This window comes from Scyliorhinus torazame, chromosome 30 (assembly GCF_047496885.1).
Source record: "Scyliorhinus torazame isolate Kashiwa2021f chromosome 30, sScyTor2.1, whole genome shotgun sequence".
Classification (NCBI taxonomy): domain Eukaryota; kingdom Metazoa; phylum Chordata; class Chondrichthyes; order Carcharhiniformes; family Scyliorhinidae; genus Scyliorhinus; species Scyliorhinus torazame.
This window is the reverse complement of record NC_092736.1, coordinates 6,647,810-6,674,120: the sequence shown is the minus strand read 5'-3', so window position 1 is coordinate 6,674,120 and position 26,311 is coordinate 6,647,810. Positions and strand designations below refer to the sequence as shown.

At 46.3% G+C, this 26,311-nt stretch overlaps 1 protein-coding gene across 7 annotated transcripts in view; it reads right to left on the bottom strand.

The window, feature by feature from the left end:
• ppip5k1a (diphosphoinositol pentakisphosphate kinase 1a) overlaps positions 1-26,311 on the bottom strand; it is a 162,509-nt gene that overhangs the window by 109,445 nt on the left and 26,753 nt on the right. For 5 of the 7 annotated variants that reach the window (XM_072492738.1, XM_072492739.1, XM_072492740.1 and 2 more), the window contains exons 3-11: positions 17,823-18,018; positions 17,049-17,139; positions 10,772-10,857; positions 9,171-9,325; positions 6,305-6,406; positions 5,287-5,448; positions 3,868-3,989; positions 3,156-3,257; positions 2,093-2,179 (exon numbers count right to left, since the gene is read on the bottom strand). In XM_072492738.1, coding sequence (XP_072348839.1) covers positions 2,093-2,179; positions 3,156-3,257; positions 3,868-3,989; positions 5,287-5,448; positions 6,305-6,406; positions 9,171-9,325; positions 10,772-10,857; positions 17,049-17,139; positions 17,823-18,018 — 1,103 coding nt within the window. The remainder of the gene's footprint in view (positions 1-2,092; positions 2,180-3,155; positions 3,258-3,867; positions 3,990-5,286; positions 5,449-6,304; positions 6,407-9,170; positions 9,326-10,771; positions 10,858-17,048; positions 17,140-17,822; positions 18,019-26,311) is intronic. The other 2 variants (XM_072492743.1, XM_072492744.1) reach the window with 2 other exon arrangements.

Here is a 26,311-nt window from a genome sequence, read left to right as displayed (position 1 = left end):
AACGTGCAACATTTAGATACACAATGGGAATGTGACAGTCAACAGCAAGCAATCCTGTTGTGAGTAACCCACCTCCTGACCCCCCCCAAAGCCTGTCCACCATCTAAGGCACAAGTCAGGAGTGTGATGGGATACTCTCCACTTGCCTGGATGAGCGCAGCTCCAACAACACTCAAGAAGCTCCACACCATCCAGGACAAAGCAGCCCGCTTGATTGGCACCCCGTTCACAAACATTCACTCCCTCCATCACCGACACACAGTGGCACCCGTGTGGACCATCTACAAGATGCCATGCAGCATCTCACGAAGGCACCCAAGACAGCACCTTCCAAACCCTCGACCACTTCCATCTAGAAGGACAAGAGCAGCAGATACCTGGGAACCCCACCACCTGGAGGTTCCCCTCCAAGTCACTCACCACCCTGACTTGGAAATATATCGCCGTTCCTTCACTGTCGCTGGGGCAGAATCCTGGAACTCCCTCCCTAACAGCACTGTGGGTGTACCTACATCACATGGACTGTAGCGGTTCAAGGAGGCAGCTCACCACCACCTTCTCAGGGGCAATTAGGGATGGGCAATAAATGCTGGGCCCAGCCAACGATGCCCACATCCCCTGAATGAATAAAAAAGTAACATCAAATTTAATGGCAGCAATATCCTGTTGAACACTGTGGCATCTGGAATATTAACTGTTGCATGGAGCATCAAAGTGCTGTCAATGAACTGACAGAAAATGAAAGAATGCAGAGAGAAATAAAAAGAGGAGATATTGCTGGAAAATCTCAGGTCTGGCAGCATCTGCAGGGAGAGAAAAGAGCAAACATTTCGAGTCCAGATGATCCTTTGTCAAAGCTGAGAAATATAGAGAGAGAGAGAAATAATTTGTATTTATAAGGTGCCCTTCCCAACCACCAGACGTTCCAAAGCTCTTTAAAGCCAATGAAGTATTTTTTAAGTGTTGTGACGTAAGAAACAAAGCATTCAATATGCGCACAGAAAGATCCCACAAGCAGCAGTCAGAGGTCCCAGATAACCTGTTGTGGTGATGATGGTCGAGGGATAAATGTTGATCATGACACAAGGGAATATGTTTTCGAATTACTGCGCAGGGAATCTTTTACGACCACCACAGTGAGTAGATGGGGCCTCAATGTAACACCTCATCTGAAAAAAGGCACCTTTGACAGTGCAGCACTCCCCAAGTATTATAATGGAAGTGTCAGTCTGGTTGAAGCGCTCAAATCTCCAGAGTGGTCCTTGAACACATGGGGCGGGATTCTCTGAAATGGAGACAGAGTGTTTGCGCCGTCGTGAACGCCGTCGAGGTACACGACGGCGAAAACGGCCCGTATCCCGACCAATTCAGGGCCCGAAAATGGACTAGGTGCGGCGCCGCGTCATTTACGCGCGCCAGGCCTTGGCGCCACGTAAAGGCAGCGCCGCATACATGACACGGCCGGCGCCGCATAACTGGCGTCACCCGCGCATGCGTGGTTGCCGTCCTCTCCGAGTCCGCCCCGCAAGAAGATGTCCGACGGATCTTGCAGGGCTGCGGAAGAAAGGAGGTCCTCCTTCAGAGAGGCCGGCCCGACGATCGGTGGGCACCGATTGCGGGCCAGACTCCATTTGAGGCCTCCCCTGGTGCAGGATCCCCCCCCCCCCCCGCAGGCCGTCCCCCAGCGTTCCCGCCGGCAGCGACCAGGTGTGGACGGCGCCGGGGGGAACCCGCCGTTTTGGGCAGGCCTCTCGGCCCATCCGGCACTGAGAATCGCTGGGGTATCGCAAAACGCGATTGTGCCGATCTGGCCGCTTCCGTGAATCACGGGAGGGCGTCGGACCGGCGTCGCGGGAAAATTTGGCGACCTAGGCGATTCTCTGAAACGGCGCGGGAGCAGAGAATCGCACCCATGATCTTCTGACTTGCACACAAGAATGCTTCCGCCAAGCCATAGCTTGGAAATCCTGCCTCGAGGACCACCAACTAGGCAGAGATAAGTTAACGATTGCTTTCGAGTGAGCTGCCATTCCCCCTCCTCCTCCCAAACAAATCCTCACAACCTTGACGATCAGAGCAGATTTTCACTAACTTTGGATGCATGACCTCCATCTTCATCTTTTGCTTGGGAGTTCGGTCTCCGTGTCGAATGATTGCAATCACACAGCGCAGCTCCATCCTGTGTAACATTCAGCACAATGAGCACTTTAATCCGAACATAAAAAGCAAAATTCAAACAAAAAGCTTCACAGAAAACAGGCCCATCAAACAAGTCAAAGATTTTTAGGTATGAAAATGCATCGTAATATCCTAGAATTACAGACCAATACAGCAAAGAAAGTGGCCGCTTAGCTCATGGTGCCTATGCACGCCCTTAGGTGAAGCTATTCAATGAATCCTATTCCCCTGCTTTTTTCCCCATAGCATTATTTCATAATTGAATCATAGAATTTACAGTGCAGGAGGCCATTCGGACTAATGAGTCTACATCGATCCCTGAAAGAGCACCCTGCCCACACCTCCACCCTATCCCCGTAACCCAGCAACCCCCACCTAACTTTTAGGACACTACGGGGCAATTTATCATGGCCAATCCACCTAACCCGCACACCTTTGGACTGTGGGAGGAAACCGGAGCACCCGGAGGAAACCTACGCAGACACGGGGGAGAACGTGCAGACTCCGCACAGACAGTCACTCAAGCTGGGAATCGAACCTGGGTCCCGAGCGCTGTGAAGAAACAGTGCTAACCACTGTGCCACCGTGCCGCCCCGGTTTTGAAAGGTTTCCTTTTGAAAGTCGCCATTGAATTGGCTTCCATTGTCCGATCCAGAAGAGCATCCAGATCATAACAAATTGTCATGTAAAAACTTGTGACCTCTGATTCTCTTACCCATCAATTCAAAATCTGTTCTCCTATCACAATCAAAACCATTCATGATTTTGAATACCTCTATTAAATCTCCCCTTAGCCGTCTCTGTTTTAAGGTGAAAAGCCCCAGCTTCCGCGGGCTGTTTGTATAATTAACTCATCCCTGCTATCATTCTTGGAAATCAAGCAACTTAAGTAGAAGTTTAAACAGGCCTCTGATCTCAGCTTTCATGATTAGAAGTCTCCCGCATAACATTTATTGATCTCGAGAGTTTTAGCTTACATAGTGCCGGATGTCGTTGGAACAATGGGAATATCTTCAGCTTCTGTGGGTATGGACCAGGGTATCTGCAACTGAGGAGCGAGCTCCCGCATAATTATATTACTGCAAAGAAAGACAAACTAAATTCAATCCTATTTCTTCTATACAGTGATATGGCATCTGTGACTAATTCCATACGTTGGCCCATATCCCTTAATATCTTTGCTTCACAAAAATCTATCTATCTCAGATTTAGTTTTTTTTTCCAGATGTAAAATTAACAACTCTCTTGCAGGCTGTGGCCTACTTTATCACACTGCTGAGCCCAGTCCAGGGCAACCACTTGCTGGGTTCTGGCCCATTTCAGACCTGATACTTAATCCAACTTCTGGGCCCTACCCCACCTGTTTGAGCCATGGCTCCCACTCAGCTCCACAACTTCTCGCTGCAGTTGATTGTTCCTTTCAGCACAAGTGTTACACTTCCACATTTTAAGAGCATGCAGCGATATTCTCCATCGGCGGTATCCTCCGCTCCGCCGGCACCGCACCCACGCCCGAGGGTTTCCCGAGGGCGTGATGTGGCCACAATGGGAAACCCCATTGGCCGGCTGCGGGAACGGAGAATCCCGCTGCCGGCAGGGGCACGCCACTCCAGTAAATGCAGCCGACGGACCGAGAATCCCGCCCATGGTTTTCGATGCTGAGTGCTGCTCACCTCATCTAATGCTTACCCTAGGATTTTCGCACAGTCATCGTAGTATTTCATGGAGTTTTTCACAAAGCTGAATCCATTGACATCACAAACATACGAGTGCCCATTAGCACGCAGCAGATCAAAGCCACAAACTGTTTGCTAAGTAAAACAAAGAGTACACAGAACACAAATCAATGCAGCCTACATTCAATAGAAATCTGGCAAAAATTAATTCCCAATACTGAGAAAGGAAATTCTTTTTTAATTTTTTTTTTCCAAATTTAGAGTACCCAATTCTTTTTTTTTTCAATTTAGGGGCAATTTGACGTGGCCAATCCACCTAGCCTGTGCATCATTTTGGGTTGTGGGGGTGAGACCTACACAGACACGGGGAGAATGTGCAAATTCCACAGTGACCCGAGGCGGGGATCGAACTCGGGTCCTCGACGCCGTGAGGCAGCAGTGCTAACCATTGCACCACAGTGCCGACCGAGAGTCTGGAAATTCTTAACAAATCCGAGGAAAGCTTTCTTTTTTTAAATGATCTCTTTTCTTCTCCCCCCCCCCACTCTCCCAAAGCTGTTAAAGTGTCTTGCTGTGGTTTATGGTTCCACATTGCCTCGAAATGAGGGCAGCTGGCTATTAAACTTCCGGATGGGATCTCATCTGTGACCTGCACACTTATGGTATCCACAGGGCTGACTGGATAGAGACCAGGAGTAGGAACCTGGCTGATGTTTTGCAAAAGAGCCTGGGCAGAACCAAGGAAAACTTGCATGTTTCCCACTTAGAAAGGAAAGGAAGACCTCCGGTCAACAAACAGGAAGGATGGGCCCGGGGGGGCGTGTGTGGGGGGCAAAGGGTGCAACACCACGGTTGAAGGATTCTTACGAAGCGTTTGAAAGCCCAGAGAAAAGTGGCAATATTGGCACTTTAATAATAATAATAATCTTTGTTTACATTGACACTGCAATGAAGTTACTGTGAAAATCCCCTAGTCGCCACATTCCGGCTCCTGTTCGGGTACACAGAGGGAGAATTCAGAATGTCCAATTTACTTAACAAGCACCTCTTTCGGGACTTGTGGGAGGAAACCGGAGCACCCGGAGGAAACCCACGCAGACACGGGGGGGAAATGTGCAGACTCCGCACAGACGGTGACCCAATCCGGGAATCGAACCTGGGACCCTGGCGCTGTGAAGCAACAGTGCTACCCACTGTGCTACCGTGCCGCCCTATTCGGAATGACAGTTCAAAGGACAGGGTAATATGGCCAGAAGAGGAAAATGTACAACCGCACACTGACATGTCGATAATCTTGAAATTTTGTTAACGCAACAAGAATTGTTTTAAAACATCACTGCGGTTTGTTCTATTTAAACAGTCTAAATACTGCAGCGTGCATTTTTGGATCGCTGATTGCTTGCTCCTTCTTTTTCCTGGACTTCTGACGAACCTTAAAAGCTATGCAGACTTTCCGAGCAACTAGTTTTTCCATGGCCGTTAACATCACAGGGTAGCGAATCTCTTTCCCTTCACTGTCTCGTTCCACTTTTCCATCTAAAGCTGGCGATTTGCGGGCCTCTGCGTGAGCATAGTCAGGCCCAACCGTATATACCTGAAGAAAGAAGAGCATCACAGTTCAAAGCTGACTTCTGGCTTGCCCTGCTTGGCATAAAAACTTATTTATGTTCTCTAGACCCTGGTCTGCTCATCATCAGCCAGGCAGCAGGTTATTCTGGTCACGGATTTCTCCACTAATGAGGAAACATAATGCACCACTACCCTCTCCTGGTACAAAGAACAATGACCGACATGATAACATGTATAGATATGATCAGGTGGCCTAGGAGACTAGACGCAACTACAGGCCCGCATCTTGTAGCCAATGCCATCAACATATCCCAATTCTGAAGTATGCAACCCTACGATGCCTGAACATGCAATTCTGCACGAAAACTAAGCTGCCGATTAGTGTTTTGCATTTAACGCCAAATATATTTTCAAACAGAAACTGTACACAGAAGGTTCCGTTACGTGTTATGTTGCATTTTATTTATCCGGGAGCTTCATCGCGCCACAGTCATGTCTAAGCTGCCCATTGTTCACATCTGTCCCCGAGGGAGGTGAAGTGCGTTCCTTCCCTCCCCAAATCAGTGACCATGGTTTCCCAGTTCCCGGGGTGGCACAGATTGGCTTGTTCAAGGTCACAGCACTCGCTGTTTTCAATGGAGCGACTACAGGGCACTGCCTACAAGTGATGCCATTAGAGCGCTTAGCAATAAGGTCACCTTTATATGGCAAGGTTCTGTCCGAGTTACATATCTGATAATACCAACTACTGTAAACAAATCAATCTCCTCATTACCAAGCAGGTATGTGCTTTCAATAAAAGGCACTCCCATGGACATTCATTTCCCCAGAGAAACATGAAACAAACAATATACAGCAGGTTACAAAAGTGTGAGTGGCACCTTTACATCTGTTCCATCTGTTGGCATGAACTCTTCGTAGATATAAGACCCAGTTTTACGCACTGTGCTTTCAGGGGAATACACGCTGCTCCGGCTTCCAATCTTAAAGAGTAAATAAGTCACAGTGTGAAGCCACGTAATGTAACACAGTCTAATCTGATCTACTGATGCACAAAACAAAAAGTACTTGGAGACTTGCATATCCGTGTTTCAGAGCTGTTCTCATGTTGATTTCTACAGAGATAAAAAGGTGCTCAGCAGAGAAAAAAAAAGTTGACAACACGTGGAACGAGACTTTCAGATACAGAAAAACCAGAGGATTGTGAAGAGAAATATAGAGCAGTTACCAGACAATATCAGCAGCTGAAAAGATCCTGGCGAAGACAGCTTGCTGGAGGTGGGAGAGTCAGCATTCTGCAACAACGCACCCAAATGAGTTCAGGGGTTTAGTTTGCCAAACCTACCTCATCTAGTATTCTAGTATCTAGCTTTTATTTCAGATTTAAAGGACTTATCAATTTTATTTTCATCTAAAGAACATCGGTTTCTCATAATTACAGCTCAGCCTATTAATATTAATAAATTACTTAGGGACGGCACAGCAGCACGGTTGCTTCACAGCTCCAGGGTCCCGGGTTCGATTCCCGGCTTGGGTCACTGTCTGTGCGGAGTCTGCACGTCCTCCCCGTGTGTGCGTGGGTTTCCTCCGGGTGCTCCGGTTTCCTCCCACAGTCCAAAGACGTGCAGGTTAGGTGAATTGACCACGCTAAATTGCCCCGTAGTGTCTAGACGTTAGATGGGCTGCTGGGTTACGGGGTTAGGGTGGAGGTGTGGGCTTAGGTTGGGTGCTCTTTCAGGGGCTGGTGTAGACGCGATGGGCCAACCGGCTGCCTTCTGCACTGTAAATTCAAAGAACCTGCTCTAATCATTGACAGGCCATTTTATTTCAACAAAGTCACAGAAAGGTGGCCAACATTTTGAATTCTTCTGAAAAGGTCTTGCTGAAACTTGAATAATAGAATTATAAAATGGCTGCAGCACTGAAGGAGACTTTTCAGACCACCAAAGCCAGGCCAGCTCTCCGAGAACAACTCAGCTAGACCCATCCCTCTACCCTATCCCTATATTTTCTCTCTTCAGCTGTTTATCCGATTCCCTTTTGAAATGCGCAATGCCTCCACCACACTTGCAGGCAGTGCAACCCAGATCCTAAACATGCGTATGAAAAATGTTCTTCATCCCACTGTTGTTTTCCTTTGCCAATCACCTGAAATTGGTGCATTCTGGTTCTCCAACCTTTCGCCAATGGAAACAGACTTCCTTCTGCACTCTGTCTAGGGCCCTTTGTTGAAGACTTCTATCAAATCTCTTCCCAATCATCTCACCTCCAAGGAGAACGACCCTAGCTTACCCACATAGCTGAAGCCCCTCACCCCGGGACCGCTCTCGTAAGCATTTTCTTCCCTCTCTCTAAAGCTTTCATGACCTTCTTAAAATGCATTGTCCAGAATTGAGCGAAATACTCCCATTTGAGGCCCAACTATTGCTATAAAGATTCACCAACATAAAATGATAAACTTGCCAGAAAAGGCAATCAGAAAGGCTGGGGTCACTCTGGGGAAAGAATTGGTAGCGATCTGATCACATTTAATCTGAAATGGTTCTCGTCAAGTCCTAGCTCAAAATATATACTTGGTCAACATTCCTCCCTTAAATAATACAATTTTTAAAAAATTAGTAATTGTCAGTATTCCCAGAATGCCAACTGTGTCATGCTCCCATTACAAATGCTTTAACATCGAACAGTTAGTCTCACCTATAGAACAGCACTCTGATTCACCTGGCTGCTCCACTGGAGTGTCAGCCTGAATTGTGCACTCAGGTCTTTGGAGTGGGCTTGAACACAACAGGCAGGATTCTCCACTGTCCGCGCCAAAATCGTAATCGGCGATCGGGCGGAGAACTGATTCCGATGCCGGAAATCGGGGCTGGCTTGCGAGTCCCCGCCCTCTCCAAACCAGCGTCATCGTGACGCGCGCCGCGCACAGTCGCAGTGCCTTTGGGCCTCATCGGTCGTCCCACTCATGGTGGTCCGACCGCGGTTTGTCCAGCGCCGCCAAACTCGGCCGGGATCTGTGCCGCTGGCCGGGGGGGGGCTTCCGCGAGGGCTGGGGGGTGGCCAGGGGGTGGGCTGTGGGATGGCGGGTTGGGGCCACGCACAGCTGGCACCATGTTGTACGGCATGAACGCTGCAGGTCGTCAGCCGTGTATGCGCACGGCCCGGGACCCAGCCACTCTCCGACTGTTTTCGGCGCGGGAGGCGGGGATTTTGGTCGCCGCCGGTGCTAGCCTCTCAACGGTACCGGAATCGGTGAGGGGTTCGCGTCGATTCTTTTCGCATAAATCTCCCGCGGACTCTCCGTTCGAGCCGGCACTTAGCCGCAGGAATGGAGAATCCAGCCCACGGCCTTTCGTCTCAGGGTCAAGGATGTTACCCTCTGAACTGCACTGGCACGCCGAGCGGCACACCGAGCGGCACACCGAGCGGCACACGGTGCAACTGCCCCAGGTTTCAAAGCGAAATGGTTGGGAGGAGTTTTAAATTACTTAGCTTGTCTGTTTTGTTTCTGGACACAATGAATTGTTATGATTTGGAATGGACCGTTCATAAGGGGTAGTAAAAGCAGAATCAGCGGGAACTTTCAAAAGGTAATTGGATGTATTGTTGAAAAGGAGAAATTTGCACGGCCTTGGAAAAAGAACACGATTGCGGGACTAATTGGATTGCTCTCTCAAAGAGCCAGATCAGACACAGCCTCCTTCAGTGAAGTATGATTATATGATGCAGTGTTGTATATCATAGTACCTTACGGAACAACCTCTGGCTCCCTCCCCCTGCCGACACAGGGTAGTAAATATACACGTTATGGTCTTCTGCACTCACAGGTTTCTCGACAAAGGGTTTCTGGAAGATTTCTCCGTTTACTTCCACGTGATCGTCACCTTCCACCAGACTACACTCTGCAAATGGAGAAACAGGAAAATGCCTGACTCGGGGACATGAACTTCATCCGTGAGGAATTGCAGCTTTTAATCAATTCTTATACAAAACTGGCAGGAAGAGGCCAGCCGGATGGTTTAGTATTCCACCAGGCGGTGCCTTTACCCACCTTAAGTCCTCATTTCAATATTGTCCATCCTCACTGTACTTTAGCACAACAAAAATTATAGTAAGAAGTCTGACAGCAGCAGGTTAAAGTCCAACAGGTTTGTTTCGAATCACTAGCTTTCGGAGCGCTGCTCCTTCAACAGGTGAACAACAAAAATTATGACAACAAAAAGAAAAAAGAAAAATCAGGGAACCTCTAAAATTAAATCGTGTAATCCTTCTTGATCTCAAACTACATGGAACAGAGACAGACAACAAATTACATACAACGTGCAGCATGGACAAGGGTAATGTGACCCAAACGGTCTATGTGGTGGAAATGTTCCACAAGAGCCTCCTCCCAACCCTCTTCGTCTAACCTGATCAGCATCTCCTTCTGCTTCTTTCGCCCCACATCTGCTTATCTAGCTTCCCATTAAAAGTGCCTCGGCTATTTGCCTTAATTGTTCCGGTGGTAGGGAGTTCAACATTCACACCGCTTTCTAGATGCTGAAATTCCCAATAGGATTTATTAGATGGTGGAAAAACCGTGTTAAAAAATTAATTCTTCATTGCAACAAGCACAGTAAATCAATTTTTTAAAAATTCAGAGTGCCCAATTCATTTTTTCTAATTAAGGGGCAATTTAGCGTGTCCAATCCACCTACCCTGCACATCTTTGGGTTGTGGGGTGAGACCCACGCAGACACGGGGAGAATGTGCAAACTCCACATGGACAGTGACCCAGAGCCGGGATCGAACATGGGACATCGGCGCCGTGAGGCAGCAGTGCTAACCACTGTGCCACTGGGCTGCCCCACAGTAAATCAATTCTATAAAAGGCATTTAAAGTAACCTTAATGGAGGTTGCAAGTAACCCAACGCGTTTTAAAGAGTCATATTTGACTCAAAATGTTAACTCCGTTTCTTTCTCCACAGATGCTGCCAGACCTGCTGAGTATATTCAGCATTTTCTGCTTTTATGCAGTTGTGAATCTTTTCTTAAAGCACTGGTTATTGGAATTTTCTATTCACACAAAATCGATCAACTTTTGCAGCAAACATTTAAATACAAATAGTTTTAAAAGCCACAACTCAGTTAAGATTTGCTCCCATATAAATACAGAAAATGTTTCGGAGAAGTCAAATGTTAAAAACATTCTACACAAAATAATCCTTTCAAAGAAAGGGAAAAGGTAACCCAGGCCAAATGAACCTTTGTGAAAAGAGCCTGCGTCCAGAGCTACAAGAACAAATGATAAATCTTAGCCCCTAATTTCGTTGTGCAAAAATGTGACTGCAGAAACAGTAACACGAACCGTCAGGCCGGTCTGGGTCCCGATTCAACACTGCATAGCGGGGAAGATCTATCCCCTCTTGCTGCAAAATTCGATAGACTTCCCTCCTGCAAGGAGTAAAAAGAAAATATAGGAACTAATTCTAGCATTTCAATCCAGAAAGATTAGTGTGGGTGTCTTATAAGACTTTATATCTCAATATTACCATATGTCAGTACTTCAAAGCACTACTGGTAATTTAAACAAGACAAGATGGATAGCAAAACTCATGGCTTAAAAATAACTCGAAATAAAAAAGGTAGGAAGTGTCAAACTGTTTCGTCAATATGTGAAACAAAGAGGAGTGCGTCTTTTCACTGGAGCATATAGGATCAGCAGATTGCTTTGAGAATCTCAAATGTTTGAAAGAGACAAAATGCCACCTCATTTCTCATGTCCTCAAGTCACTTGGATTCCTGAAACATTATGCAGCTTATTTTTGAATTTGTTGATATGAACTGCACCTCCTGCAGTTCTGATAAAAGTTACAGCTGTATTGCTACCCTGTCTCATCATCTCGATGGGAAGTGAACCACTGTGTACTTTCAATGTGTTTTGTTTTTGATGCTTCTCGTTTTAAGGCAACACTTGTAACTAGAACTTGCCACCTGCGCGGAAACGGAAGAGGTCTGAAACAGGGCTGCTACAAAATTACAAATCTTAAAATTAATTGTAGACGGATTTTTGCGAAATGTAAAAAATATATCTGCACATTTTCTCAAAGATCAACTTTTCAAGATAAATTACTTGGTTTGTAAATTGCATTCTTTATTAAATCCTCCAAGGAAATATCCACCATCTCAAGTGTATTAATATTTTAGAAGTTATAACCTTGTACGGTGCTGTACGAGGGGAGTGAAGGCGGTGGGCTCGATTTGAACTTGAAGTGAAAGATTTGGAGCAAGTTAGAATTGGGCATTAGGGTTTTAGGTGAAATGGGGTTGAAGGGTGAAAGATAATCTGTTCAGGGTGGTCTACAGTTATGTATCGCAACTGGTGGGGAGATGGAATTAGAGTGATAGGTTTAATGTGCAGGGACACAAGATTTATAACTTTTTACATTGATGTTCAGACTTTCATAAGAGGGTTCAAATTAGTTTGGGAAAGTGATTTGTTTCTTCAGCAACTGGAGAATGGGGTTTGGTTCTGAAGCATTCAGGAAACCGAAATAAGAATGCCAATGAAAGATTTTCTTAACTCCAAAGGCTGCATTGTGAAGTGCATTGCCAGCCTGGAATTGGAGCATCAAAGTCCAGGTGGATCCCAGTTTGACTGCTGATCACAGCAGGGGGCAGTGGGCTGAACAATCCAGGTAGATCCTAGCTTGACTGCTGATCTCAGCAGGGAACAGTGGTCCGAACAATCAAAAGGTGGCTCCAGCATCGAGGCTAAAGAAACAAGTTGGGCTAATGCCAGGTCTCCACTTCTGGTTGTTATTCATCAACCCGATGAAAAATACACATATATGTGGGTGTCAGGTGAGGACAGGGTTAGGCTCCGCTTTACTGCTCTGGACAGTGCACGGCCTGCCGACTGTTACATAGAATTTACAGTGCAGAAGGAGGCCATTCGGCCCATCGAGTCTGCACCGGCTCTTGGAAGGAGCACCCTACCCAAGGTCAACACCTCCACCCTATCCCCATAACCCAGTAACCCCACCCAACACGAAGGGCAATTTTGGACACGAAGGGCAATTTATCATGACCAACACACCTAACCTGCACATCTTTGGACTGTGGGAGGAAACCAGAGCACCCGCTGGAAACCCACGCAGACACGGGGAGGATGTGCAGACTCCGCACAGACAGTGACCCAAGCCGGAATCGAACCTGGGACCCTGGAGCTGTGAAGCAATTGTGCTATCCACAATGCTACTGTGCTGCCCCGTTACCTTCTAGATTGACATGTGAAACCTCCTGGGCCATAGAACTCAGCACAAGTCCCAATCACTGAAAGGGAAAGGGCAAATCAAAAGAGAGAGACACTCATTTTACACAAACAATGTAGCATATGCTGGGATTACCAAACCGGCACCACCTTTTGTCTCAGTGTTCAGACCAAAATAAGTACTGATGTGAATAAATCTGCAGCTGATGATCTCTACTCTTTAATGTGGACCAGTTTTTGTCAAAAATAAACTAAATGTGTCAACATATGCCAACACGTTGGCATGTTGGGTGGGGTTACTGGGTTGTGGGGATAGGGTGGAAGTGTGGGCTTGGGTAGGATGCTCTATCCAAGAGCCGGTGTAGACTCGATGGGCCGAATGGCCTCCTTCTGCACTGTAAATTCTATAACTGAGCAACCATTAGAGTTCTCCCCGAAGGTAAAGCCCCACCGATTCCGAAATAGAAGCATTTCTGCATTTCTGGCCAATCTTGGTTACTGAATTTTATTGGTTTGTTTTCTATCTACACGCATAGAAGTCTTGAGGGCTTAGCTTGAACAAAAACACCCAATGAAATCTGTGTTTTTCCTTACTGGAATTTAATTAACTGTCAACTTTCTGCTTACATTAAGACTTTCAGATATTAGTAATAAATGCCGAAGACACATTGCAATTTAATGCATGAATTCAACTGCAGCTCAAAGCACAGACCAATTTCATCAGGTTCTGACAGGATGTACCAGCAATAGTAATTAATGAGCTTAACAGGACAGCCTCAGGAAAAACAAAATTAAATTGATACGGCTCTTTAAGCCATTTTCTGTCTCACTATAATTAAAGCGTGCGTGTGAGGAGGTGGGCAATGTAGGAACAAAAGTAGGCCATTTAGCCCCTAAAGCCTGGGGGAACCAGAGGATGATCATCATGGGTTTTCTCTGCAAACTATTCCCCTGCTTTCCTGATGAGAGGCTGGATGGTGAGCACTGGCAGTCTACACAGCATAATGAGGATTATCGTAGCAAAATTCAACCATTTTACAAGCAGATGGGCTGTGCTCACTCATCTCAGGCAGAGTCAATGGTGGTGGTCAAGTTGGTGAATGGTGGCCAATAATTCCCCTCTTCAGTTTGAGAACACATAGAAAAAAGGAGCAGGAGGGGCCATTCGGCCCTTCGAGCCTGCTCCGACATTCATGACCATCACAGCTGATCATCCAACTCAGTAACCGTCTCCCGCTTTTTTGCCCCAAGAGCTATATCTAACACCTTCCAATCATTTAGCCTCAGCTTCTTCCAATGGTAGGGAATTCCACAGGCGCATCACTCTCTGGGTGAAGAGATTTCCCCTCACCTCAGTCCTAAATGATTTACCCCATAGCCTTAGACCGTGACCCCTGGTTCCAGAATCCCCCGTCATCAGGAACATCCTTTCTACATCTACCCTGTCTAGTAAAGTGAGAGAAACCATGTGTTCTGACTAATCAATTAAATTTGCCAAAACCTGGGCGGCACGGCGGCGCAGTGGTTAGCACTGCTGCCTCACGGCACAGACGATCCGGGTTCGATCCCGGCACCGGGTCACTGTCCGTGTGGAGTTTGCACATTCTCCCCGTGTCTGCGTGGGCTTCACCCCCACAACCCAAAGATGTGCAGGTTAGGTGGATTGGCCGCGCTAAATTACCCCTTAATTGGAAAACAATAATTGAAATTTTGTAATTGTGTAATAATTTTCTTTTAAATTGCCAAAAACTGGATCCAGTCTGGCTCAGTGCTAATCATACGGTGCTTGTAATCTGTTGAACCAGTTGAGCATGGGGAATGGGAAGCCATCATACAGCATTAGATAGGGCCTTAAGCTAAAGAGTTGTCGGCAACACAGAGACAAAGTTGCAAGGGGATCAGGACTGGGATCTAAATATACAAGAATATATGTGTCCTATCGAAAGGACAGGCAGATGCTCAGAGAAGGCAGGGTTGCCTTGTTAGTAAGAAATTAATTAAATCAATAGCAAGATGCGGTATAGGGTCGGAAGGTGCAGAATCTGTGCGATTTCTCAACTCTTCTCAACAAAGGAAAAAAGACACTGACGGGGGACATGTACAGGCCCCCTAGCAGTCGTCAGGATGTGGGGCAGGAAATAAATCAGGAGATAGAAAAGGCAGATAAGAAAGGCAATATTGCAATAATCATTGGAGACTTCAATATGCAGTTGGATTGGGAAAATCAGGTTGGTAGTGGACACCAAGAAAAGGAATTTGTGGAATGTCTAATGTGCAGCTTGCTATAGAGCCCACTAAGGAACAGGCAATTCTGGATTTGGTGGTGTGTAATGAGGCAGAGTTGATTAGGGAACTGAAGGTGAAGGAACCTTTAGGGGGCAGTGACCACGATATGTTAGAATTTACCCTGCAGTTTGAGAGGGAGAAGCTGCAATAAGATGTAACAGTATTACAATTAAATAAGGGTAACTACAAAGATTTATGGGATGAGCTGGCCAGAGTTGATTGGAAGGGGAGTCTAGCAGGGAAAAGGGTGGAACAGAAATAGTAGGAGCTTTGGGGGTTTATTTAGGAGGCACAACAGAAATTCATCCCAAGGAGGAGGAAACATGCTAAGGGGAGGACGAGGCAACCATGGCGGACAAGGGAAGTCAGGGACAGCAGAAAAGCAAAAGAAAAGCATACAAATGTGGTGAGGATTAGTGGGAAGCCAGAGGATTGGGAAGCCTTTAAAAACAGAGGACAACTAAAAACGCAAAAAGGGGATAGAAGATGAAATATGAGTGTAAGCTAGCGCCTAATATAAAAGAAGATTGCAAGAGGTTATTCAATATATAAAAGGTAAGAGAGGGGCAAGAACGGGCACTGGACCACTGGAAAAAGAGGCTGGAGAAGTAGTAATGGGGAACAAAGAAATAGCAGAGGAACTGAACAGGTGGTTTGCATCAGTCTTCACAGTGGAAGATACCAGTGGCATACCAGAACTTGAGAGCCAGGGGGCAGAGGAGAGTGTAGTGGTCATCACTGAGGATCCTCATTGGGGAAACTGAAAGGTCTGAAAGTGGATAAATCACCCGGGCCAGATGGACTACACCCCAGGGTTCTGAAGGAGATAGCAGAGGTATTGGTGATGATCTTTCAGGAATCACTGGAGTCAGAGAGAGTCCCGGGGGACTGGAAATTGGCTAATGTTTAAGGGAGGGAGGCAGAAGATGGGAAATTATAGGCCGGTTAGCCTAACTTCGGTCACATTTTTTTTGAAAAATATTTTTATTGGTGTTTTGAGTTATAGATATGGGGGGGAAACGGAAGAGGAAACTGAGTTTTGCATGTAACAGACAATGCAACAAAAGTAATAATAACCAACAATAGGATCAACAAGATTAGAGCCCCTCGCTGTCACCGTAACTGTGACTGGGATTCCAATGCTACTTAATATTTACATCTATACATTTGGTATTCCATGGTTGGTCGGGGTTCTTGTCTGGCAGCAGGGGTTGCCCTCAGCTTTAACCTTCCCCCCCCCCCCCCCCACCCCTCCCCTCCCCCCCAGCTTCAGTTTTCGAGGGCGGGTGGGTCCATTCGCTACCCCGGTTTCTCCCCGTGTGAGGGAGGTCTGTGATCCCTCCCTCCAATGAGTGGGCCTCCTCCCCATTTCCCATACCCTCCCCTCTGACCCTCTTATTTCAAATTTTATCTTTTCTAGCCTCAGGAATTTGGGACGTTGGTAAGATTCGAGAGTCCATTATTGAGATTGCGGAGTACTCGGAAGTGCTGGGCTGAGTCGGCACGGCTTCGTCAAGGGGAGGTCATGCCTGACAAAATCTGTTGGAATTCTTTGAGGAGGTGGTAAGGAAGTTAGGCAAAGGAGAGCCAGTGGATGTGATCTATTTGGATTTCCAGAAGGCCTTTGACAAGATGGGGCTGCTAAATAAGATAAGAACGCATGATATTAGGGGCAAGGTACTGGCATGGATATAGGATTGGCTGACTGGCAGAAAGCAGAGAGTGTGGATAACGGGGTCTTTTTCAGGATGGCAGCCGGTGACTAAGCGATGTTCCGCAGGGATCAGTGTTGGGACCACAAGTATTCACGATATACATTAGCAATCTGGGAGCAGGAACGGAGTTTGCAGATGATATAAAGATATGTCTTATTATATGAGTATATTAGTGTCGATCTTGGCTTGTTTAATGAAGACTGAAAGCTTTTAGAGGCTAATGTAACACAGAACTAAAGCAAATTTAAATTCTCAGAATCAAATCTACTGTGATGACATAAACTGACTGAAAACAATTGAATACAAAATAGATGCTCATGGATCTCATGTGATATAAATGGATGAATCCTTAGCTTTAACTCGACACGTACCGGTCTTGGATATAATACTGCATATTTAGGTCATTGATGAGAACAGGATTCCGGAGTTTAGCATAAGCCACTGCCTTATCCAGAGGAAAACCTTGGAGAAAGAAAGGAAAAATTGACACCAGCTCAAAATCTGGACCTTTTAATTCATTTGCCACTATCACCTATTAACACAACTTTTACTTACATAAAAGATTTAATCTACCCTAATCCCAATCAGACCAGCAAAACATATTTACATAGGTTTCCGTCCACTCCATAAACAGGAATATAAGCATCTCATTTGTACAGTCATTTTGGCTCAATTGGTAGGATTTTCAGAAGGCTTTGGCAATCATTGGCTGTAAAGTACTTTGTACCGTGGGCAGCGCGGTAGCAGAGTGGTTAGCACAGTTGCTTCAAAGCTCCAGGGGCCCCGGTTCAAATCCTGGCTTGGGTCAGTCTGTGTGGAGTCTGCACGTTCTCCCCGTGTCTGTGTGGGTTTCCTCCGGGTGCTTCAGTTTCCTCCCACAAGTCCAAAGATGTGCGGGTTAGGTGGATTGACCATGCTAAATTGCCCTTCGTGTCCAAAAATGGTGGGGTAGAGTTACGGGGATAGGGTGGAGGTATGGGCTTGGGTGGGGTGTTCTTTCCAAGGGCCGGTGCAGACTTGATGGGCCGAATGGCCTCCTTCTGTGCTGTAAATTCTATGACTCTATCACTGGCACCAGTTAACTCCAGTAAACCAGGCAATTTTTATTATCATTATCACCAATTCCCATTCTTGCTATTTCTCACCTTTGGAATGGAAAGAGGTCAGACAGTCACACATTGGCCAGTTCTCCACAGGCTCATTCAGAATGACATCCTCATTAAATATCACCACACTGATGTACTCAAATTTACACAGACGCTCTAGGATTTGTGTCATTGGTTTTGATTTAGATTTTTTCGCCATCGCGCAAATCCCCACCAGGATTTGGCGCTCGGGGGGCTGGATGAGAGAGAGAGAGAGAGAGAGAGAGAGAGGGAGAGGGAGGGAGGGAAAGAGACAAAAATCACGTTAAGACTTTCAAATTTAACATATTTCTTTAAAAATCTCAACAGCTATAACCAGATTATCTGCTCATTTTCACAATTGGTGGGATCTTGCTGTGTGTAATTTGGCTGCTGCGTTTCCTAAATTGCAACAGTGACGACACGGCAGAAGTATTTTATGATTGTTCAGTGCTTCAGGACGTCCTGTGGTTGCGAAAGGTGTTGCGGAAATACAAATCTTTAATTCTCTTTTATATAACCCATTAATTTCAACACGTACATTCTTTACAAACGTTTAGAATCCCAAACCCATTTATTTTCCCTCCCCAGTCCTGAAGCATAGCGGCATAGCTCGAAGAATTTTCTAGTATCTTGTCCAAACGGGCGGCATGGTAGCACAGTGGTTAGCACTGTTGCTTCGCAGCGCCAGGGTCCCGGGATTGATTCCCGGCTTGGGTCACTGTCTGTGCGGAGTCTGCACGTTCTCCCCGTGTCTGCGTGGGTTTCCTCCGGGTGCTCCGGTTTCCGCCCACAAGTCCCGAAAGACGTACTGTTAGGTGAATTGGACATTTTGAATTCTCCCTCTGTGTACCCGAACAGGTGCCGTAATGTGGCAACTAGGGGATTTTCACAGTAACTTCATTGCAGTGTTAATGTAAGCCTACTTGTGACAATAATAAAGATAATAATAAGGATATCTGACCACGTAGAATGATTACAGCCAATCCTAACCTTGCTCTCACGAGTCAGACGAATATACACGTCCACTTTTCAGCTAGTTACTGGATAACCACAGAAAAAAGGCTGGCTGGCCGAGGTCCCAGGTTCGATCCGGGCTCTGGGTCACTGTTCATGTGGAGTTTGCGCACTCTCCCCATGTTTGCGTGGGTATCGCCCCTGATGTGTTGGGTGTTCTGGATCACAAACAGGTCACCAACACTGGAAGTGGTGCAACTCTATTTTATTATAAGGTTAACTATATTAACATACTTGAACTGTGGGTAAATGCAATACCAGCTTTAACTGTTGACCCTTGCCTAGTCCTAACCAGGTGATGCACTCAGCGCATGGTGAATGTCTATGTTGCAGGCTGTGAGCTCTGTGCTCCTAGCTAGCTGCTACTAGAATGGGCGGGAATTCTCCTGTCCCCTGTCTTTATAGTGCATGTGCTCTCACTGGTGATTGGCTGCGGTGGTGTGTATGCTGATTGGTCCCACTGCATGTCCATCAGTGTGTGTGTGTGTGTGTCTGCACCATGATATACTGGTGTATATTATGACAGCCCCCACAACCCAAAAGATGTGCAGGGTAGGTGGATTGGTCACGATAAATTGCCCCTTAATTGGAAAAAATGATTGGGTACTCTACATTTATATATAAGCAAAATATCTCGGCAACCTATTTGCCAAACTGTAATAGTATCAGGGACTGAAAACCTGGGAAATTCTGAGTCTGCATCTCTGTTCTAGACAGCAACTGAATGAACTAAGCCACTGGTGAAACCAGCTGCGAAAGAAATTCTGACGAGAGAAATCAATTCCACAATGAGCCAAAATGAGTCAAACAGGCCGAGATATGTTCCATTTTTATTTGGCAACCATCTAGAACGATGCATTCTGATACCGCTTGTACATAGATATACCCAGCATAATATTAGAGGCTGTACTATACCCAGCATAATATTAGAGGCTGTACTATGTTGTTGCTGGCTGTACAGTAGGTTTTCCCCCTTTTTTCCCCCTGGTTTAGTTCTTTAGCACGTTTCACAATCTCAGGTTGTCCTGAAGTATTCAACAATCATGAAGTACTTTTGACATGTCGGCACGGATGTAATTTAGGAATCACAGCTTCTAAGTTGCACACAGCAAACTCCGCCTGCTTCCCCTGGAATCAGAAGGTCACGGGTTCAAAACTCACTCCAGCACTGAACTATCAGAGAATCCTGTACTATAGATGAAGCATTAAACAGAGTCCCTGTTTCCTGCTCAAATGGACATAATAGGGCCCATAGCAATACACAAAGAAACGCAAGGAGTTCCCTGACGTTCCAGTCAACATCACTGTTTAATCATATACTCATTTGCCGAGTGTGAGGAGCAGTTATCACATCACAGAATTGTCAAGGCGCAGAAGGAGGCCCATCATGTCTGCACCAAATGAGCATCATGTCTTAGTGCCATTACCTGGACTGTCCCCGTACCCCTGCACATTGTTTTTATTCAAGTAATCATCCAGTACTCTCACAAAAGCATCAATTGAATCTGCCTCCAACACACTTCCAGGCCGTGCATTCCATACCCTAACCACTCGCTGTGGGAAAAAGCTTATCTATATAACAGTGGTTGACTTAAAAACAAATTGGTTGGGGGAGGCACCAAGTTGCTCTGGTAAATGCAAATGTATTCCTTTCCCGCACATTAAGAATTGAGAAACAATGGTATAATATTGGCGGGTTTCACTTTGAAAAGAAACAATATTTTTCTCAACTTTGAAAGAAACAAAAACCCTGCAAGCCTACAATTGTCACAATTGGTCAAACGGATTTACACCTTTACAGCATGTGACACCACACTGGGCTAGTGTACGGTCAATTCCAGGCCCACAAGCCCCGGAGTCACAGCACAAATAAATTAACCAATAATTCTGATAAAAATTCCCAAAGTCTTTGGCCCATAGCTGCCCGATAATTACAGTCACCAGGTTTGTAAGTTGAATTGCAATTACTGTTTATTTATAGCAAGGATAATGATGAAATATGCAGTAAATGCAACTCAACAACAAGCAAGCTAACCTACTACCCCTTTTTTTACTGTCCCACCCTCTACCCATACACACAAGACAGACAAAGACAGGGGGGGGGGGGGGGGAAGAAGAGGTAAAAATAATACGGTTGAAGGTCAAAAAATAGTCTTTGCTTCCAATGTTGATTCTTTAGCACCTTTTCCTCGCAGCACGCTGGCTGAATAAAGTCTCTGCTTTACAACTGGTAATGGTCTCCTCTGCAGAGTCATTCATTCAGCTTTGAGAATTTTGTGCTTATTGGCAGCAGACTTTCTGGAGATGCTTTATATCTCATTAAACTGGGCCTTCAGCTCGAGATGCACATTCAGGTCTATACCTTTCAGCATAAACACTTTACCCACATCAAACCTTGCTTTCAGCTCGTGGTTTGACTTCAAGCCTTTGCAGTCGAGAGAGCATGACACCCAGATTTACTGGAGAGAGAGTCAGCCCCCACAGAGGCCTTATAGAGAAGGTTTACTTAAATCTTTTTGTAAAGATTTAATTAGAACCCTCCATCCAAGCTGCAGGGCATGATCGATTGGCCGTTGCGCATGAAAGGCAGCACGCTACGGCCGATAGAGACCGGGAGACCCTGCTCCCGGGATCGACCCAACTCGCAACCCCTTGCGAGATATAACGCGATCTCGTGAGATGTTGCGATGTGAATCCCGCCCACGTTTTGCCAAATCTGCATATTAGAGCGAGACAGTTAGTAGTTTCCCAAGGTGTTGGGATCTATCGCCTTCGCCTCGGAGACCTCGGGCAAGCCTCGTTCAGTACTTGTTTCCACAAACGGGGACCAGGCAATGGCAGTGCCACCTAGGTACCAGCCTGACACTGGCAAGGTGCCTAGGTGGCATTGCCAGCTGGCAGGGTCACTACCAGGATACCAGGTTGACACTGTCAAGGTGCCATTTTTCACGCAGCGGCGATCGGGCCGGGGGCGCCCTGTATGGGTTTTGGAGGGGGGGGGGGATCTAAAAAAGCACAGCCTTCTGTGTCTTTCTGTATGATTTAAAGACACAGGCTGCTTACAGGTTGCTTTGCCTTAAAGTTCCACCCCTCATGTTTCGAATCCAGCCAGGATTACAGGTATCTCCAGGACATTCAAAACGTTCCTCGGACTGCTGTGCAGGTTTAGCACACTGGGCTAAATCGCTGGCTTTGAAAGCAGACCAAGGCAGGCCAGCAGCACGGTTCAATTCCCGTACCAGCCTCCCCGAACAGGCGCCGGAATGTGGCGACTAGGGGCTTTTCACAGTAGCTTCATTTGAAGCCTACTTGTGACAATAAGCGGTTTTCATTTTCATTTCATTCATCCAGAAATCCACGCTCAGTGCCAAGCGCTGCCATGTGTACATACTCGATATCTCTCTCCAGCAACGCCGACTCACCCCATCTCAAAACTGCCCTTGTAACCGGTTTCATTTCGATCTTCGTCTCGTTCTATTTCCAGTTCTCGCCAGCTTTGACAAAGAGTCATCCAGACTCAAAACGTTAGGCTCCCTTCTCGCTCCAAAGATGCTGTCAGACCTGCTGAGATTGTCCGGCATTTTCTGTTTTTGTGTCATCTGAGTCCTGACAGCATGCACAGTGCGAAGTGAAAGTGTGAATGGTTCACAATTGCTGAAAGGATCACCACTCATTCCTCCAGTCCGGTGATATTTAAGGAGCGACTCTCCTACCGGATCTTTTTGGATTGTCATCAATCACCAGGTCACAATTTACCACACAGGGCCTGGTTTACAGATTAATGATAGTTTTCAAGGTTTAAAGGCACTGTTTAGCTGAAGTATTTAAGGCTGATAAATTTTACACGGACTACACAAAATTCTGACGGAGAATCTGCATAATTATCCCACACCATTCTGGCCTTTGCGTCCCTGGTAGCCCGGCGGAGGATTCTGCTCCAGTGGAAGGATGCGAGGCCCCCAAGCGTAGAAGCCTGGATCAGCGACATGGCAGGGTTCATTAAATTGGAGGGGGTAAAGTTTGCCTTGCGAGAGTCTGTGCAAGGGTTCTTCAGGCGATGGCAACCGTTCCTAGACTTTCTAGCGGAGCGTTAGGAGGTGGTCAGCAGCAACCCGGGGGGGGGGGGTTTCGGGTATGTGTTTATTATTGTTTCATGGGGGGGGGGGTTGTACATTGGGGGAATTCGTGATGCAAGTGTATGATGTTGATCTGTGTGTGTTATGCTTTTCTTTTTTCTGTAAGGGGGGGGGGGGTAGGTTGTTGAAAATTTGCTAAAATTGAATTTAAAAAATATATATTTTTAAAAAATTATCCCACACCAATGAGAACTGCTATTTACAAAGCTACCATACCCATACAGGTCCATTTATATAAGCACAGGTTCCACTGTGCTCCTGTCAATGCAGTTGTCAAAGCTTCCTAAAGATCAATAGCACAAGGCCATGTCTAACAAAGAACATTACAGCACAGTACAGGCCCTTCGGCCCTCGATGTTGCGCCGACCTGTGAAACCACTCTAAAGCCCATCTACACTATTCCCTTATCGTCCATATGTCTATCCAATGACCATTTGAATGCCCTTAGTGTTGGCGAGTCCACTACTGTTGCAGGCAGGGCATTCCACGCCCTTACTACTCTGAGTAAAGAACCTACCTCTGACATCTGTCCTATATCTATCTCCCCTCAGTTTAAAGCTATGTCCCCTCGTGCCAGACATCACCATCCGAGGAAGAAGGCTCTCACTGTCCACCCTATCCAATCCTCTGATCATCTTGTATGCCTCAATTAAGTCACCTCTTAACCTTCTTCTCTCTAACGAAAACAGCCTCAAGTCCCTCAGCCTTCCCTCATAAGACCTTCCCTCCATACCAGGCAACATTCTGGTAAATCTCCTCTGCACCCCTTCCAATGCTTCCACATCCTTCCTATAATGCGGCGACCAGAATTGCACGCAATACTCCAAATGCGGCCGCACCAGAGTTTTGTACAGCTGCAACATGACCTCATGGCTCTGAAACTTAATCCCTCTACCAATAAAAGCTAACACACCGTACGCCTTCTTAACAACCCTCTCAACCTGGGTGGCAACTTTCAGGGATCTATGTACATGGACACCGAGATTTCTCTGCTCATCCACACTGCCAAGAATCTTACCATTAGCCCAGTACTCTGTCTTCCTGTTATTCCTTCCAAAATGAATCACCTCACACTTTTCTGCATTAAACTCCATTTGCCACCTCTCAGCCCAGCTCCGCAGCTTTTCTAAGTCCCTCTGTAACATCCTTCCGCACTGTCCACAACTCCACCGACTTTAGTGTCATCTGCAAATTTACTCACCCATCCTTCTACGCCCACCCCCAGGTCATTTATAAAAATGACAAACAGCAGTGGCCCCAAAACAGATCCTTGTGGTACACCACTAGTAACTGGACTCCAGTCTGAACATTTCCCATCAACCACCACCCTTTGTCTTCTCCCAGCTAGCCTGGAACTGACCCAAACTGCTAAATCACCCTAAATCCCATGTCTCCGTATTTTCTGCAATAGCGTACCGTGGAGAACCTCATCAAACGCTTTACTGAAATCCATATACACCACATCAACTGCTTTACCCTTATCCACCTGTTTGGTCACCTTCTCAAAGAACTCAATAAGGTTTGTGAGGCACGACCTACCCTTCACAAAACGGTATTGCCTATCTCTAATCAAATTATTCCTTTCGAGATGATTATACATCCTATCGCTTATAAACCTTTCCAAGACTTTGCCCACAACAAAAGTAAGGCTCACTGGTCTATAGTTACCGGGCTTGTCTCTGCTCCCCTTCTTGAACAAGGGGACAACATTTACTATCCTCCAGTCTTCTGGCACTATTCCTGTAGACAAAGATGACTTAAAGATCAAAGCCAAAGGCTCAGCAATCTCCTCCCTAGCTTCCCAGAGAATCCTAGGATAAATCCCATCCGGCCCAGGGGACATATCTATTTTCACACTTTCCAGAATTGCTAACACCTCCTCCTTATGAACCTCAAGCCCTTCTAGTCTAGTAGCCTGTATCTCAGTATTCTCCTTGACAACATTGTCCTTTTCCTGTGTGAATACTGACGAAACATATTCATTTAGCACCTCTCCTATCTCCTCGGACTCCATGCACAACTTCCCACTGCTGTCCTTGACTGGCCCTACTCTTACCCTAGTCATTCTTTTATTCCTGACATATCTATTGAAAGCTTTAGGGTTATTCTTGATCCTACCTGCCAAAGACTTCTCATGTCCCCTCCTGGCTCTTCTTAGCTCTCGCTTTAGGTCCTTCCTAGCTAACTTGTAACTCTCGAGCGCCCTAACTGAACCTTCACGTCTCATCTTTACATAAACCTCCTTCTTCCTCTTGACAAGGGTTTCAACTGCTTTAGTAAACCACGGTTCCCTTGCTCGACCACTTCCTCCCTGCCAGACAGGTACATACTTATCAAGGACACGCAGTAGCTGTTCCTTGAACAAGCTCCACATTTCCATTGTGCCCATCTCCTGCAGTTTTCCTCTCCATCCTAACGGACAAGACTACACTGCTGGCATTTACTACAAATAAGTGGAGATGAGAGTCCACAAGGCGAGAAAGCTACAGACACGAGGGAGGGAAGGGCAAGCAGAAAATAAGTTGAAAATGACAGAAAGGGGCACAAAATGGAGACGGGAAACAAAAAATATCAAGAGTAGAATCAAAAATGAAATCAATGAAGAGGCAAATGGGAAGATTCCTCCCTACAATCATTTTTATCTCCCCCTTCTTCACATTTTCATCCAAATTTACACCCACCAACAAACAATCAACAGTAACAAATACAATGTCAATCCCCTGGCCAACAATTCCTCCCTCCAACTAACCCCCAACATTTTAAATTCAAACATCAAAGAAAAGGATTCAGGAATCCACTATCTACCCCATACATAGTCACTGATACATACACAGCAGCACCCCCCCCCCCCCCCCCCCGCAAAGTTCACAAACATCCTCTACCCCCTCAAAGAGTCGGCTCATCCTCACCTTTGTGAGATGCGCCCTATACACCACCTTCAGCTGTATCAGCCCCAACCTCGCGCACAAAGTTGAGGCATTCACCCTCCGGAGCACCTCACACCACAACCCCTCCTCCATGCTCTCTCCCAACTCTTCCTCCCACTTTGCCTTAATCCCCTCTAGCGGTGTTTTCTCTTCTCCCAGAATCGCCCCATAAATCACCGACATCATCCCCCTTCCCCATTCCCCCTGCCGTCAGCACCTCCACCAACAGTGTGGAGGGCGGCGGAAGCTTTGTATCTCTTTCTCAGCGAAATCCCGGACCTGCATATACCTAAACATTTCCCCCTGCCCAAACCCAGATTTCCCTACAATCATTTTAGCATTATATAAAACAGTAAATCCCAGTTTTTTTATTCACACCAACAGTATAACAAGATAAATTTGTGAATAAAGTAGTAAGACAGACATGGAA